Raw genomic sequence first — 17384 nt, 5'->3', positions numbered from 1 at the left:
TGTGGGACTATACCCCAGTGAGAGTCAGTGTGTGTGGAACTGTACCCCAGTGAGTGTCAGTGTGTGTGGGACTGTACCCCAGTGAGGGTCAGTGTGTGTGGGACTGTACCCCAGTGAGAGTCAGTGTGTGCGGGACTGTACCCCAGTGAGAGTCAGTGTGTGCGGGTCTGTAACCCAGTGAGAGTCAGTATGTGTGGGACTGTACCCCAGTGAGAGTCACTTGTGTGTGGTACTATACCCCAGTGAGTGTCAGTGTGTGTGGGACTGTACCCCAGTGAGAGTCATTGTGTGTGGGACTGTAACCTAGTGAGAGTCAGTGTGTGGGGGACTATACCCCAGTGAGTGTCAGTGTGTGTGGGACTGTACCCCAGTGAGTGTCAGTGTGTGTGGGACTGTACCCCAGTGAGAGTCATTGTGTGTGGGACTGTAACCTAGTGAGAGTCAGTGTGTGTGGGACTGTACCTCAGTGAGAGTCACTTTGTATGTGACTGTACCTCAGTAAGAGTCAGTGTGTGTGGGACTATACCCCAGTGAGTGTCAGTGTGTGTGGGACTGTACCCCAGTGAGAGTCAGTGTGTGTGGGACTGTACCCCAGTGAGAGTCAGTGTGTGTGGGACTATACCCCAGTGAGAGTCAGTGTGTGTGGGACTGTACCCCAGTGAGAGTCAGTGTGTGTGGGTCTGTACTCCAGTGAGAGTTAGTGTGTGCGAGATTGTACCCCAGTGAGAGTCAGTGTGTGTGGGACTGTACCCCAGTGAGTGTCAGTGTGTGTGGGACTGTACCCCAGTGAGTGTCAGTGCGTGTGGGACTGTACCCCAGTGAGTGTCAGTGTGTGTGGGACTGTACCCCAGTGAGAGTCAGTGTGTGTGGGACTATACCCCAGTGAGTGTCAGTGTGTGTGGGACTGTACCCCAGTGAGAGTCAGTGTGTGTGGAACTGTACCCCAGTGAGTGTCAGTGTGTGTGGGACTGTACCCCAGTGAGGGTCAGTGTGTGTGGGACTGTAACCTAGTGAGAATCAGTGTGTGTAGGACTGTAACCCAGTGAGAGTCAGTGTGTGTGGGACTGTACCTCAGTGAGAGTCACTTTGTATGTGACTGTACCTCAGTAAGAGTCAGTGTGTGTGGGACTATACCCCAGTGAGTGTCAGTGTGTGTGGGACTGTACCCCAGTGAGAGTCAGTGTGTGTGGGACTGTACCCCATGAGAGTCAGTGTGTGTGGGACTATACCCCAGTGAGAGTCAGTGTGTGTGGGACTGTACCCCAGTGAGAGTAAGTGTGTGTGGGTCTGTACTCCAGTGAGAGTCAGTGTGTGTGGGACTATACCCCAGTGAGAGTCAGTGTGTGTGGAACTGTACCCCAGTGAGTGTCAGTGTGTGTGGGACTGTACCCCAGTGAGGGTCAGTGTGTGTGGGACTGTACCCCAGTGAGAGTCAGTGTGTGCGGGACTGTACCCCAGTGAGAGTCAGTGTGTGCGGGTCTGTAACCCAGTGAGAGTCAGTATGTGTGGGACTGTACCCCAGTGAGTGTCAGTGTGTGTGGGACTGTACCCCAGTGAGTGTCAGTGCGTGTGGGACTGTACCCCAGTGAGTGTCAGTGTGTGTGGGACTGTACCTCAGTGAGTGTCAGTGTGTGTGGGACTGTACCCCAGTGAGAGTCAGTGTGTGTGGGACTGTACCCCAGTGAGTGTCAGTGTGTGTGGGACTGTACCCCAGTGAGTGTCAGTGTGTGTGGGACTGTACCCCAGTGAGAGTCAGTGTGTGTGGGACTGTACCCCAGTGAGTGTCAGTGCGTGTGGGTCTGTACCTCAGTGAGTGTCAGTGCGTGTGGGACTGTTCCCCAGTGAGAGTCAGTGTGTGTGGGACTGTACCCCAGTGAGTGTCAGTGTGTGTGGGACTGTACCCCAGTGAGAGTCAGTGTGTGTGGGACTGTACCCCAGTGAGAGTCAGTGTGTGTGGGACTGTACCTCAGTGAGTGTCAGTGCGTGTGGGACTGTACCCCAATGAGAGTCAGTGTGTGTGTGGGACTGTACCCCAGTGAGAGTCAGTGTGTGTATGGGACTGTACCCCAGTGAGTGTCAGTGTGTGTGGGACTGTACCTCAGTGAGTGTCAGTGTGTGTGGGACTGTACCCCAGTGAGAGTCAGTGTGTGTGTGGGACTGTACCCCAGTGAGAGTCAGTGTGTGTGGGACTGTACCCCAGTGAGAGTCAGTGTGTGTGTGGGACTGTACCCCAGTGAGAGTCAGTGTGTGTGTGGTACTGTACCCCAGTGAGTGTCAGTGTGTGTGGGAGTGTACCCCAGTGAGTGTCAGTGTGTGTGGGACTGTACCCCAGTGAGTGTCAGTGTGTGTGTGGGACTGTACCCCAGTGAGTGTCAGTGTGTGTGTGGGACTGTACCCCAGTGAGAGTCAGTGTGTGTGTGGACTGTACCCCAGTGAGTGTCAGTGTGTGTGGGACTGTACCCCAGTGAGTGTCAGTGTGTGTGGGACTGTACCCCAGTGAGTGTCAGTGTGTGTGGGACTGTACCCCAGTGAGTGTCAGTGTGTGTGTGGGACTGTACCCCAGTGAGTGTCAGTGTGTGTGTGGGACTGTACCCCAGTGAGTGTCAGTGTGTGTGGGACTGTACCCCAGTGAGTGTCAGTGTGTGTGTGGGACTGTACCCCAGTGAGTGTCAGTGTGTGTGGGACTGTACCCCAGTGAGTGTCAGTGTGTGTGTGGGACTGTACCCCAGTGAATGTCAGTGTGTGTGTGGGACTGTACCCCAGTGAGTGTCAGTGTGTGTGGGACTGTACCCCAGTGAGTGTCAGTGTGTGTGTGGGACTGTACCCCAGTGAGTGTCAGTGTGTGTGTGGGACTGTACCCCAGTGAGAGTCAGTGTGTGTGGGACTGTACCCCAGTGAGTGTCAGTGTGTGTGGGACTGTACCCCAGTGAGTGTCAGTGTGTGTGTGGGACTGTACCCCAGTGAGAGTCAGTGTGTGTGGGACTGTACCGCAGTAAAGGTCAGAGTGAGTTTCACTCTGGAAATTAGACACTCACCTGCCTCGTCTTTCAATGTTTTGGGGTAACGCTTCCGACCCACCATCATTGGAAAAGGATCTCGTCCATCATTCCTTTCGTAAATGTCACGAATTTCCAATGTCCCATCAGCCAGATAATAATGGATAATGTACCGTCTGCACTCACCAAACATATTGTCTGTGTCATTCCAGTAAGCATAGAATCTCAGAACCTGCCGAAGATATGGAGAGTCAGGCAGAGAGTAATGATGCTGGGAGAGACCACAGGTTTTGTGCCTTTCCCACCCAGTCCCACGATACCCTCCACCCTGCTACTGTCACCATCCCCTTGGATACTTTCCCTAAGATTAACCTCTGGACCATCTCTTCATCGTGAAGCCTCTGCCCTTGAGATCCCCTCTCCATCCTGGAAATCGTCCCCTTCCAAATCCCTTCCCTTGGGCTTCACTCCCCTCAGGACTCAATGTCCGTCTAGACTGCATTGTCCAGACCCTCTACCCTCTGGACACCCACCCCTCAGGCCCTCTTCCCTGTGGACCATTTTCCCGTTTTATTCTGTTTCCCTCCTGGATCTCTCTCCGGACCCTGCCCCTTCCTCCAAAGACTAGCTCTCTCCCACCCCCATCCCCAGAGTTCCACATTTCCATTCACCCATTGGCTGACCCATCATCAGCTGCTGTGGGTATCTCTCGGCAGAAATGCCACAATCTGCTGAACCACACAATCCGGAAACTATATTGATTGATGTGTTGGGAGCAAGGCTGACTACGATTTCCCCTCACACAAAGCCATTGAAATATTCCTTGGCCATGTGTTGTTTGTGACAATCACTGGACTTGACAATTAGACAGAGACTCTCTGCTTTCCGAACCAAAGGTCTGCTTTCAATTGGTAATTAATTTCCAATCCAGTGACTTGTGATTGGTTATCAGGCCATTGGGTCACAAGCTCCCATTTAAAGGTCAGGTTACTAATCTTTAAGTTACGGGTCAGGATACAAACCTTTCGGTCATAGGTCAGGAACTGTTTGAGTTTATCAAAGTCTGAGGGAGTGATATGCTCCCGAGCAGGGTTTCTTTTGCGACTCTCGATGTAGGGATCTGGTGGGATCATCTCTGGACAATTTGGGATAATGCCATGGCTCACCATAAAATCCTGGAAAAAAAATTTAAAAATAAAATAAAATCCTGGGAAATTGGAGACAACACGAGGTTAGCAACAGGATTGAGAGGAGAAACAAAGCAAGCAGGAACCCAACAATCTTTTCAAATCAAATTAACCGCGCACACAAAAATAAATAAAACTGATAGTGTCACTCTCTCATTTTATGGAGGCAGCTGGTGAGTTTCTAGGGCACGTCAATATAAAAAAATGAGGAGTTGTTGGGTGTTTGAAAAGCATTAAGGTAGACAAATCCCCAGGACCTGATGGGATCTATATGGAGCGGATAAGGAAATTGCTCAGGCTTTGTACAAAATCTTTGTATCCTCTTCAGTCACAGCAGAAGTCCCAGAGGACTGGTAACAACCCAATGTTGTACCTTCGTTTAAGAAGGGCAGCAGGGATAATCCATGAAATTACAGGTTGGTGAGCCTTACATTAATGGTAAGGAAATTATTGGAGAAGATTCTTAGGTATAAAATTTACTTACATTAATGGACTTATTAGCGATAGACAGCATGGTTTTGTGCAGGGAAGTTTGTGTCTCACAAGTCTGTTTGAGTTTTTTTGAAGAATTGACAAAAGTGATTGGTGAGGGCAGGGTGGCAGATGTTGTCTATATGGACTTTAGCAAGGCCTTTGGTAAGGCCCCTCATGGCAGGCTGATACAGAAGGTGAAGTCACATGGAATCTGCAGTGAGTTGATAAATCGGATGCAGAATTGGATACTGGCTTAGTCAAGGAAGACAGAGAGCAGTAGTGGATGGGTGTTTTGCAGACTGGAGATCTGTGACCAGTGAATGGCCTGATTAGTTAGTTTTCAGAAGACACAAGGATTGGAAGAACTGCAAAAGGTGAGGGGGATTGCAATGGATACAGCAAGATATAGATAGACTGAAGACTTGAGTAGAGAAATGGCAGATGGAGTTTAATCCAGTCAAATGCAAGGTGATGTATTTTGGGAGATCTAATGCAGGAGGGAAGTGTATAGTAAATGGCAGAAACTTCAATAGCATCAACATGCAGAGAGATCTAATTGTAAAGATCCACAATTCTCTGAAGTGGCGACAAGTGGACAAGGTGGTGAAGAAGGCGTATGACATGATTACATTCATCATTCAGGGCATAGAGTGTATAAACAAGCAAGTCATGGTGCAGCTATATAGAACTTTAGTGAAGCCGTATTTGGAATATTGTGTACAGTTCTGGTCACCACATCACCAGAAGGTAATGTCGAAGGATGACAGGTAACCTGGAAGAAATGACATAGTTATGAGAGGTATGGACAAATGCATAGGGCGGAGTCTTTTTCCCAGGATAGAAATGTTAATTACTAGAGGATATGGGTTTAAGGTAAAAAAGGGAAAGTTTAAAGGAGATGTGAGAGGCAAGTTTTTACACAGAAGGTAGTAAGTGCCTGGAATACACTTCCAGAGGAAGTGGTGGAGGTGGATACAATAACAATATATAACAGGCATCTTGACAGGTACATGAAAAGGCAGGAAATAGAGGGATATGGACCATGTCGAGGCAAAGGTTTTTGTTTAGAAAAGCATCATGTGTTGGCGCAGTCTTAGAGGGCCGAAGGGGCTGCTTCAGTGCGGCACTGTTCTTTGAGTTTAACCTGGGTGTCACCATACCTCAGACAAGGGCCAAGTTTGAGAAGGCAGCACTTTCAAAGTAACCTTGGCCAGTCTAGGAAATGAGGAGAAAGTGAGGACTGCAGATGCTGGAGATCAGAGCTGAAAATGTGTTGCTGGAAAAGCGCAGCAGGTCAGGCAGCATCCAAGGAGCAGGAGAATCGACGTTTCGGGTATGAGCCCTTCTTCAGGAATGAGGAACGTGTGTCCAGCAGGCTGAGATAAAAGGTAGGGAGGAGAGACTTGGGGGAGGGGCGTTGGAAATGCGATAGGTGGAAGAAGGTCAAGGTGAGGGTGATAGGCCAGAGTGGGGTGGGGGCGGAGAGGTCAGGAAGAAGATTGCAGGTTAGGAAGGCAGTGCTGATTTGAGGGATTTGACTGAGATAAGGTGGGGGGAGGGGAAATGAGGAAACTGGAGAAATCTGAATTCATCCCTTGTGGTTGGAGGGTTCCTAGGCGGAAGATGAGGCGCTCTTCCTCCACCCGTCGTGTTGCTATGGTCTGGCAATGGAGGATTCCAAAGACCTGCATGTCCTTGGTGGAGTGGGAGGGGGAGTTGAAGTGTTGAGCCACAGGGTGGTTGGGTTGGTTGGTCCGGGTGTCCCGGAGGTGTTCTCTGAAACATTCCGCAAGTAGGCGGCCTGTCTCCCCAATATAGAGGAAGCCCATTGGGTGCAGCAGATGCAATAACTAATGTGTGTGGAGGTGCAGGTGAATTTGTGGTGGATATGGAAGTGTCCCTTGGGGCCTTGGAGGGAAGTGAGGGGGGAGGTGTGGGCGCAAGTTTTGCATTTCTTGCGGTTGCAGGGGAAGGTGCCGGGAGTGGAGGTTGGGCTGGTGGGGGGGTGTGGATCTGACGAGGGAGTCACGGAGGGAGTGGTCTTTTCGGAACGCTGATAGGGGAGGGGAGGGAAATATATCCCTGGTGGTGGGGTCCGTTTGGAGGTGGCGGAAATGACAGAGGATGATACGATGTATATGGAGGTTGGTGGGGTGGTAGGTGAGGACCAGTGGGGTTCTGTCCTGGTGGCGGTTGGAGGGGCGGGGCTCAAGGGCGGAGAAGCGGGAAGTGGAAGAGAATCTCCAGCATCTTCAGTCCTCACTTTCTCCTCGAAGATTTTAACCTACTGTGAATCCTCTTACAAAGATGCCTTCCTTGAAGAAGCTCTCTTCCTCCCTCGACAAGGATCTCAGTGAGTCCCTCTCTCACTGCACACCCCAGGTCATCTCCTCTGCCCAGAAGCTCTTCAGCCACGTTCTCAAACAGACTCGCTACCACAGCCCATCTCCTTCATCAGCACCTGCCTACGGAAACGACTGATCCCGCACGGACTCCGGACTACGTTCAGACCAACAAAATTTGGACCCAACCAGGACAACCAGTACCCACAACAAATCCGAAGCCTCCAGCAACAGATCTCCCTCCAGATCCTCCGCTCCACGCTTGCAGCCATGCGCCGCTACCTACATTCCCTGCAACTCGACCTACCCCAGCTCAGGACAACTCTCTCACAGACCTGCCCCAGCTCAGGACAACACTCTCACAGACCTGCCCCAGCTCAGGACAACACTCTCACAGACCTACCCCAGCTCAGGACAACACCGTCACAGACCTGCCCCAGCTCAGGACAACACTCTCACAGACCTGCCCCAGCTCAGGACAACACTCTCACAGACCTGCCCCAGCTCGGGGCAACACTCTCACAGACCTACCCCAGCTCAGGACAACACCCTCACAGACCTGCCCCAGCTCAGGACAACACTCTCACAGACCTGCCCCAGCTCGGGGCAACACTCTCACAGACCTACCCCAGCTCAGGACAACACTCTCACAGACCTACCCCAGCTCAGGACAACACTGTCACAGACCTGCCCCAGCTCAGGACAACACTCTCTCAGACCTACCCCAGCTCAGGACAACACTGTCACAGACCTGCCCCAGCTCAGGACAACACTCTCACAGACCTGCCCCAGCTCAGGACAACACTCTCACAGACCTACCCCAGCTCAGGACAACACTGTCACAGACCTGCCCCAGCTCAGGACAACACTCTCACAGACCTGCCCCAGCTCAGGACAACACTGTCACAGACCTGCCCCAGCTCAGGACAACACTCTCACAGACCTACCCCAGCTCAGGACAACACTCTCACAGACCTGCCCCAGCTCAGGACAACACCCTCACAGACCTGCCCCAGCTCAGGACAACACTCTCACAGACCTACCCCAGCTCAGGACAACACTGTCACAGACCTGCCCCAGCTCAGGACAACACTCTCACAGACCTACCCCAGCTCAGGACAACACTGTCACAGACCTACCCCAGCTCAGGACAACACTCTCACAGACCGACCCCAGCTCAGGACAACACTCTCACAGACCTGCCCCAGCTCAGGACAACACTCTCACAGACCTGCCCCAGCTCAGGACAACACTGTCACAGACCTGCCCCAGCTCAGGACAACACTCTCACAGACCTACCCCAGCTCAGGACAACACTCTCACAGATCTGCCCCAGCTCAGGACAACACCCTCACAGACCTACCCCTGCTCAGGGCAACACTCTCACAGACCTGCCCCAGCTCAGGACAACACTGTCACAGACCTACCCCAGCTCAGGACAACACTCTCACAGACCTGCCCCAGCTCAGGGCAACACTCTCACAGACCTGCCCCAGCTCAGGACAACACTCTCACAGACCTGCCCCAGCTCAGGACAACACTCTCACAGACCTGCCCCAGCTCAGGGCAACACTCTCACAGACCTGCCCCAGCTCAGGACAACACTCTCACAGACCTACCCCAGCTCAGGGCAACACTCTCACAGACCTACCCCAGCTCAGGGCAACACTCTCACAGACCCGCCCCAGCTCAGGACAACACTGTCACAGACCTGCCCCAGCTCAGGGCAACACTGTCACAGACCTACCCCAGCTCAGGACAACACTGTCACAGACCTGCCCCAGCTCAGGACAACACTCTCACAGACCTGCCCCAGCTCAGGACAACACTCTCACAGACCTGCCCCAGCTCAGGACAACACTGTCACAGACCTGCCCCAGCTCAGGACAACACCCTCACAGACCTGCCCCAGCTCAGGACAACACCCTCACAGACCTGCCCCAGCTCAGGACAACACTCTCACAGACCTGCCCCAGCTCAGGACAACACCCTCACAGACCTGCCCCAGCTCAGGACAACACTCTCACAGACCCCCCCCAGCTCAGGACAACACTCTCACAGACCTACCCCAGCTCAGGGCAACACTCTCACAGACCTACCCCAGCTCAGGACAACACTCTCACAGACCCCCCCCAGCTCAGGACAACACTCTCACAGACCTGCCCCAGCTCAGGACAACACTCTCACAGACCTGCCCCAGCTCAGGACAACACTCTCACAGACCTGCCCCAGCTCAGGACAACACTCTCACAGACCTACCCCAGCTCAGGACAACACTGTCACAGACCTACCCCAGCTCAGGACAACACTCTCACAGACCTACCCCAGCTCAGGACAACACTCTCACAGACCTGCCCCAGCTCAGGACAACACTCTCACAGACCTGCCCCAGCTCAGGACAACACTCTCACAGACCTACCCCAGCTCAGGACAACACTGTCACAGACCTGCCCCAGCTCAGGACAACACTCTCACAGACCTGCCCCAGCTCAGGACAACACTCTCACAGACCTACCCCAGCTCAGGACAACACTGTCACAGACCTGCCCCAGCTCAGGACAACACTCTCACAGACCTGCCCCAGCTCAGGACAACACTCTCACACACCTGCCCCAGCTCAGGACAACACTCTCACAGACCTACCCCAGCTCAGGACAACACTGTCACAGACCTGCCCCAGCTCAGGACAACACTCTCACAGACCTGCCCCAGCTCAGGACAACACTCTCACACACCTGCCCCAGCTCAGGACAACACTCTCACAGACCTACCCCAGCTCAGGACAACACTCTCACAGACCTGCCCCAGCTCAGGACAACACTCTCACAGACCTACCCCAGCTCAGGACAACACTGTCACAGACCTACCCCAGCTCAGGACATCACTCTCACAGACCTACCCCAGCTCAGGGCAACATTCTCACAGACCTGCCCCAGCTCAGGGCAACACTCTCACAGACCTAACCCAGCTCAGGACAACACTCTCACAGACCTGCCCCAGCTCAGGACAACACTCTCACAGACCTACCCCAGCTCAGGACAACACTGTCACAGACCTGCCCCAGCTCAGGGCAACAATGTCACAGACCTGCCCCAGCTCAGGACAACACTCTCACAGACCTGCCCCAGCTCAGGGCAACACTGTCACAGACCTATCCCAGCTCAGGACAACACTCTCACAGACCTGCCCCAGCTCAGGGCAACACTCTCACAGACCTACCCCAGTTCAGGGCAACACTCTCACAGACCTACCCCAGCTCAGGACAACACTCTCACAGACCTGCCCCAGCTCAGGACAACACTCTCACAGACCTACCCCAGCTCAGGGCAACACTCTCACAGACCTAACCCAGCTCAGGACAACACTCTCACAGACCTGCCCCAGCTCAGGACAACACTCTCACAGACCTACCCCAGCTCAGGGCAACACTCTCACAGACCTGCCCCAGCTCAGGACAACACTCTCACAGACCTATCCCAGCTCAGGACAACACTCTCACAGACCTACCCCAGCTCAGGACAACACTCTCACAGACCCCCCCCCAGCTCAGGACAACACTCTCACAGACCTGCCCCAGCTCAGGACAACACTCTCACAGACCTGCCCCAGCTCAGGACAACACTCTCACAGACCTGCCCCAGCTCAGGACAACACTCTCACAGACCTACCCCAGCTCAGGACAACACTGTCACAGACCTACCCCAGCTCAGGACAACACTCTCACAGACCTGCCCCAGCTCAGGACAACACTCTCACAGACCTGCCCCAGCTCAGGACAACACTCTCACAGACCTGCCCCAGCTCAGGACAACACTCTCACAGACCTACCCCAGCCCAGGACAACACTGTCACAGACCTACCCCAGCTCAGGACAACACTCTCACAGACCTACCCCAGCTCAGGACAACACTGTCACAGACCTGCCCCAGCTCAGGACAACACTCTCACAGACCTGCCCCAGCTCAGGACAACACTCTCACAGACCTGCCCCAGCTCAGGACAACACCCTCACAGACCTGCCCCAGCTCAGGACAACACTCTCACAGACCTACCCCAGCTCAGGACAACACTCTCACAGACCTGCCCCAGCTCAGGACAACACTGTCACAGACCTGCCCCAGCTCAGGACAACACTCTCACAGACCTACCCCAGCTCAGGACAACACTGTCACAGACCTGCCCCAGCTCAGGACAACACTCTCACAGACCTGCCCCAGCTCAGGACAACACTCTCACACACCTGCCCCAGCTCAGGACAACACTCTCACAGACCTACCCCAGCTCAGGACAACACTCTCACAGACCTGCCCCAGCTCAGGACAACACTCTCACAGACCTACCCCAGCTCAGGACAACACTGTCACAGACCTGCCCCAGCTCAGGACAACACTCTCACAGACCTACCCCAGCTCAGGGCAACACTCTCACACACCTGCCCCAGCTCAGGACAACACTGTCACAGACCTGCCCCAGCTCAGGGCAACACTGTCACAGACCTGCCCCAGCTCAGGACAACACTCTCACAGACCTGCCCCAGCTCAGGGCAACACTGTCACAGACCTGCCCCAGCTCAGGACAACACTCTCACAGACCTGCCCCAGCTCAGGGCAACATTCTCACAGACCTGCCCCAGCTCAGGGCAACAATGTCACAGACCTGCCCCAGCTCAGGACAACACTCTCACAGACCTGCCCCAGCTCAGGGCAACACTGTCACAGACCTACCCCAGCTCAGGACAACACTCTCACAGACCTGCCCCAGCTCAGGGCAACACTCTCACAGACCTACCCCAGCTCAGGACAACACTGTCACAGACCTACCCCAGCTCAGGACAACACTCTCACAGACCTACCCCAGCTCAGGACAACACTGTCACAGACCTGCCCCAGCTCAGGACAACACTCTCACAGACCTGCCCCAGCTCAGGACAACACTCTCACAGACCTGCCCCAGCTCAGGACAACACCCTCACAGACCTGCCCCAGCTCAGGACAACACTCTCACAGACCTACCCCAGCTCAGGACAACACTGTCACAGACCTGCCCCAGCTCAGGACAACACTCTCACAGACCTACCCCAGCTCAGGACAACACTGTCACAGACCTGCCCCAGCTCAGGACAACACTCTCACAGACCTGCCCCAGCTCAGGACAACACTCTCACACACCTGCCCCAGCTCAGGACAACACTCTCACAGACCTACCCCAGCTCAGGACAACACTCTCACAGACCTGCCCCAGCTCAGGACAACACTCTCACAGACCTACCCCAGCTCAGGACAACACTGTCACAGACCTGCCCCAGCTCAGGACAACACTCTCACAGACCTACCCCAGCTCAGGACAACACTGTCACAGACCTACCCCAGCTCAGGACAACACTCTCACAGCCCTACCCCAGCTCAGGACAACACTCTCACAGACCTACCCCAGCTCAGGGCAACACTCTCACAGACCAGCCCCAGCTCAGGACAACACTCTCACAGACCTGCCCCAGCTCAGGACAACACCCTCACAGACCTGCCCCAGCTCAGGACAACACTCTCACAGCCCTACCCCAGCTCAGGACAACACTCTCACAGACCTACCCCAGCTCAGGACAACACTCTCACAGACCTGCCCCAGCTCAGGACAACACTCTCACAGACCTGCCCCAGCTCAGGGCAACACTCTCACAGACCTGCCCCAGCTCAGGACAACACTCTCACAGACCTGCCCCAGCTCAGGGCAACACTCTCACAGACCTAACCCAGCTCAGGACAACACTCTCACAGACCTACCCCAGCTCAGGACAACACTCTCACAGACCGGCCCCAGCTCAGGACAACACTCTCACAGACCTGCCCCAGCTCAGGACAACACTCTCACAGACCTGCCCCAGCTCAGGACAACACTCTCACAGACCTACCCCAGCTCAGGGCAACACTGTCACAGACCTACCCCAGCTCAGGACAACACTCTCACAGACCTACCCCAGCTCAGGACAACACTCTCACAGACCGGCCCCAGCTCAGGACAACACTCTCACAGACCTGCCCCAGCTCAGGACAACACTCTCACAGACCTGCCCCAGCTCAGGACAACACTCTCACAGACCTGCCCCAGCTCAGGACAACACTCTCACAGACCTACCCCAGCTCAGGGCAACACTGTCACAGACCTACCCCAGCTCAGGACAACACTCTCACAGACCTGCCCCAGCTCAGGACAACATTCTCACAGACCTGCCCCAGCTCAGGACAACACTGTCACAGACCTACCCCAGCTCAGGACAACACTCTCACAGACCTGCCCCAGCTCAGGACAACACTCTCACAGACCAACCCCAGCTCAGGGCAACACTGTCACAGACCTGCCCCAGCTCAGGACAACACTGTCACAGGCCTACCCCAGCTCAGGACAACACTGTCACAGACCTACCCCAGCTCAGGGCAACACTCTCACAGACCTACCCCAGCTCAGGGCAACACTCTCACAGACCTGCCCCAGCTCAGGGCAACACTCTCACAGACCTGCCCCAGCTCAGGACAACATTCTCACAGACCTGCCCCAGCTCAGGGCAACACTCTCACAGACCTGCACCAGCTCAGGGCAACACTCTCACAGACCTGCCCCAGCTCAGGACAACATTCTCACAGACCTGCCCCAGCTCAGGACAACACTGTCACAGACCTACCCCAGCTCAGGGCAACACTCTCACAGACCTGCCCCAGCTCAGGGCAACACTCTCACAGACCTGCCCCAGCTCAGGACAACACTCTCACAGACCTGCCCCAGCTCAGGGCAACACTCTCACAGACCTGCCCCAGCTCAGGACAACATTCTCACAGACCTGCCCCAGCTCAGGGCAACACTCTCACAGACCTGCACCAGCTCAGGGCAACACTCTCACAGACCTGCCCCAGCTCAGGACAACATTCTCACAGACCTGCCCCAGCTCAGGACAACACTGTCACAGACCTACCCCAGCTCAGGGCAACACTCTCACAGACCTGCCCCAGCTCAGGGCAACACTCTCACAGACCTGCCCCAGCTCAGGACAACACTCTCACAGACCTGCCCCAGCTCAGGGCAACACTCTCACAGACCTGCCCCAGCTCAGGACAACATTCTCACAGACCTGCCCCAGCTCAGGACAACACTCTCACAGACCTGCCCCAGCTCAGGACAACATTCTCACAGACCTACCCCAGCTCAGGGCAACACTCTCACAGACCTGCCCCAGCTCAGGACAACATTCTCACAGACCTGCCCCAGCTCAGGACAACACTCTCACAGACCTGCCCCAGCTCAGGACAACACTCTCACAGACCTGCCCCAGCTCAGGACAACACCCTCACAGACCTGTCCCAGCTCAGGACAACACTCTCACAGACCTGCCCCAGCGCAGGACAACATTCTCACTGACCTGCCCCAGCTCAGGACAACACTCTCACAGACCTGCCCCAGCTCAGGGCAACACTCTCACAGACCTACCCCAGCTCAGGACAACACTCTCACAGACCTACCCCAGCTCAGGACAACACTCTCACAGACCTGCCCCAGCTCAGGACAACACCCTCACAGACCTACCCCAGCTCAGGACAACACTCTCACAGACCTGCCCCAGCTCAGGACAACACCCTCACAGACCTACCCCAGCTCAGGACAACACTGTCACAGACCTACCCCAGCTCAGGGCAACACTCTCACAGACCTGCCCCAGCTCAGGGCAACACTCTCACAGACCTGCCCCAGCTCAGGACAACACTCTCACAGACCTGCCCCAGCTCAGGGCAACACTCTCACAGACCTGCCCCAGCTCAGGACAACATTCTCACAGACCTGCCCCAGCTCAGGACAACACTCTCACAGACCTGCCCCAGCTCAGGACAACACCCTCACAGACCTACCCCAGCTCAGGACAACACTCTCACAGACCTGCCCCAGCTCAGGACAACACTCTCACAGACCTGCCCCAGCTCAGGACAACACTCTCACAGACCTACCCCAGCTCAGGACAACACTCTCACAGACCTACCCCAGCTCAGGACAACACTCTCACAGACCTGCCCCAGCTCAGGACAACACTGTCACAGACCTGCCCCAGCTCAGGACAACACTCTCACAAACCTGCCCCAGCTCAGGACAACACTCTCACAGACCTGCCCCAGCTCAGGACAACACTCTCACAGACCTACCCCAGCTCAGGACAACACCGTCACAGACCTGCCCCAGCTCAGGACAACACTCTCACAGACCTGCCCCAGCTCAGGACAACACTCTCACAGACCTGCCCCAGCTCGGGGCAACACTCTCACAGACCTACCCCAGCTCAGGACAACACCCTCACAGACCTGCCCCAGCTCAGGACAACACTCTCACAGACCTGCCCCAGCTCGGGGCAACACTCTCACAGACCTACCCCAGCTCAGGACAACACTCTCACAGACCTACCCCAGCTCAGGACAACACTGTCACAGACCTGCCCCAGCTCAGGACAACACTCTCTCAGACCTACCCCAGCTCAGGACAACACTGTCACAGACCTGCCCCAGCTCAGGACAACACTCTCACAGACCTGCCCCAGCTCAGGACAACACTCTCACAGACCTACCCCAGCTCAGGACAACACTGTCACAGACCTGCCCCAGCTCAGGACAACACTCTCACAGACCTGCCCCAGCTCAGGACAACACTGTCACAGACCTGCCCCAGCTCAGGACAACACTCTCACAGACCTACCCCAGCTCAGGACAACACTCTCACAGACCTGCCCCAGCTCAGGACAACACCCTCACAGACCTGCCCCAGCTCAGGACAACACTCTCACAGACCTACCCCAGCTCAGGACAACACTGTCACAGACCTGCCCCAGCTCAGGACAACACTCTCACAGACCTACCCCAGCTCAGGACAACACTGTCACAGACCTACCCCAGCTCAGGACAACACTCTCACAGACCGACCCCAGCTCAGGACAACACTCTCACAGACCTGCCCCAGCTCAGGACAACACTCTCACAGACCTGCCCCAGCTCAGGACAACACTGTCACAGACCTGCCCCAGCTCAGGACAACACTCTCACAGACCTACCCCAGCTCAGGACAACACTCTCACAGATCTGCCCCAGCTCAGGACAACACCCTCACAGACCTACCCCTGCTCAGGGCAACACTCTCACAGACCTGCCCCAGCTCAGGACAACACTCTCACAGACCTACCCCAGCTCAGGACAACACTCTCACAGACCTGCCCCAGCTCAGGACAACACTCTCACAGACCTGCCCCAGCTCAGGACAACACTCTCACAGACCTGCCCCAGCTCAGGGCAACACTCTCACAGACCTGCCCCAGCTCAGGACAACACTCTCACAGACCTACCCCAGCTCAGGGCAACACTCTCACAGACCTACCCCAGCTCAGGGCAACACTCTCACAGACCCGCCCCAGCTCAGGACAACACTGTCACAGACCTGCCCCAGCTCAGGGCAACACTGTCACAGACCTACCCCAGCTCAGGACAACACTGTCACAGACCTGCCCCAGCTCAGGACAACACTCTCACAGACCTGCCCCAGCTCAGGACAACACTCTCACAGACCTGCCCCAGCTCAGGACAACACTGTCACAGACCTGCCCCAGCTCAGGACAACACCCTCACAGACCTGCCCCAGCTCAGGACAACACCCTCACAGACCTGCCCCAGCTCAGGACAACACTCTCACAGACCTGCCCCAGCTCAGGACAACACCCTCACAGACCTGCCCCAGCTCAGGACAACACTCTCACAGACCCCCCCCAGCTCAGGACAACACTCTCACAGACCTACCCCAGCTCAGGGCAACACTCTCACAGACCTACCCCAGCTCAGGACAACACTCTCACAGACCCCCCCCAGCTCAGGACAACACTCTCACAGACCTGCCCCAGCTCAGGACAACACTCTCACAGACCTGCCCCAGCTCAGGACAACACTCTCACAGACCTGCCCCAGCTCAGGACAACACTCTCACAGACCTACCCCAGCTCAGGACAACACTGTCACAGACCTACCCCAGCTCAGGACAACACTCTCACAGACCTACCCCAGCTCAGGACAACACTCTCACAGACCTGCCCCAGCTCAGGACAACACTCTCACAGACCTGCCCCAGCTCAGGACAACACTCTCACAGACCTACCCCAGCTCAGGACAACACTGTCACAGACCTGCCCCAGCTCAGGACAACACTCTCACAGACCTGCCCCAGCTCAGGACAACACTCTCACAGACCTACCCCAGCTCAGGACAACACTGTCACAGACCTGCCCCAGCTCAGGACAACACTCTCACAGACCTGCCCCAGCTCAGGACAACACTCTCACACACCTGCCCCAGCTCAGGACAACACTCTCACAGACC

The 17384-nt window shown here is 55.5% G+C and overlaps 1 protein-coding gene across 1 annotated transcript in view; it reads right to left on the bottom strand.

Moving 5' to 3' along the window:
• Positions 1-17384, bottom strand: part of efhc1 (EF-hand domain (C-terminal) containing 1) — an 88491-nt gene that overhangs the window by 54553 nt on the left and 16554 nt on the right. The window contains exons 4-5 of the mRNA XM_087990956.1: positions 4019-4171; positions 3036-3228 (exon numbers count right to left, since the gene is read on the bottom strand). Of these exons, the coding sequence (XP_087847082.1) occupies positions 3036-3228; positions 4019-4171 (346 nt within the window). The remainder of the gene's footprint in view (positions 1-3035; positions 3229-4018; positions 4172-17384) is intronic.

Source organism: Chiloscyllium plagiosum, unplaced genomic scaffold (assembly GCF_037043375.1).
Source record: "Chiloscyllium plagiosum isolate Xiang-an unplaced genomic scaffold, Cpla_swu_hap1 HiC_scaffold_10, whole genome shotgun sequence".
NCBI classification, from domain to species: domain Eukaryota; kingdom Metazoa; phylum Chordata; class Chondrichthyes; order Orectolobiformes; family Hemiscylliidae; genus Chiloscyllium; species Chiloscyllium plagiosum.
The sequence above is the reverse complement of the archived record's forward strand: the minus strand, read 5'-3'. Positions and strand labels throughout refer to the sequence as shown.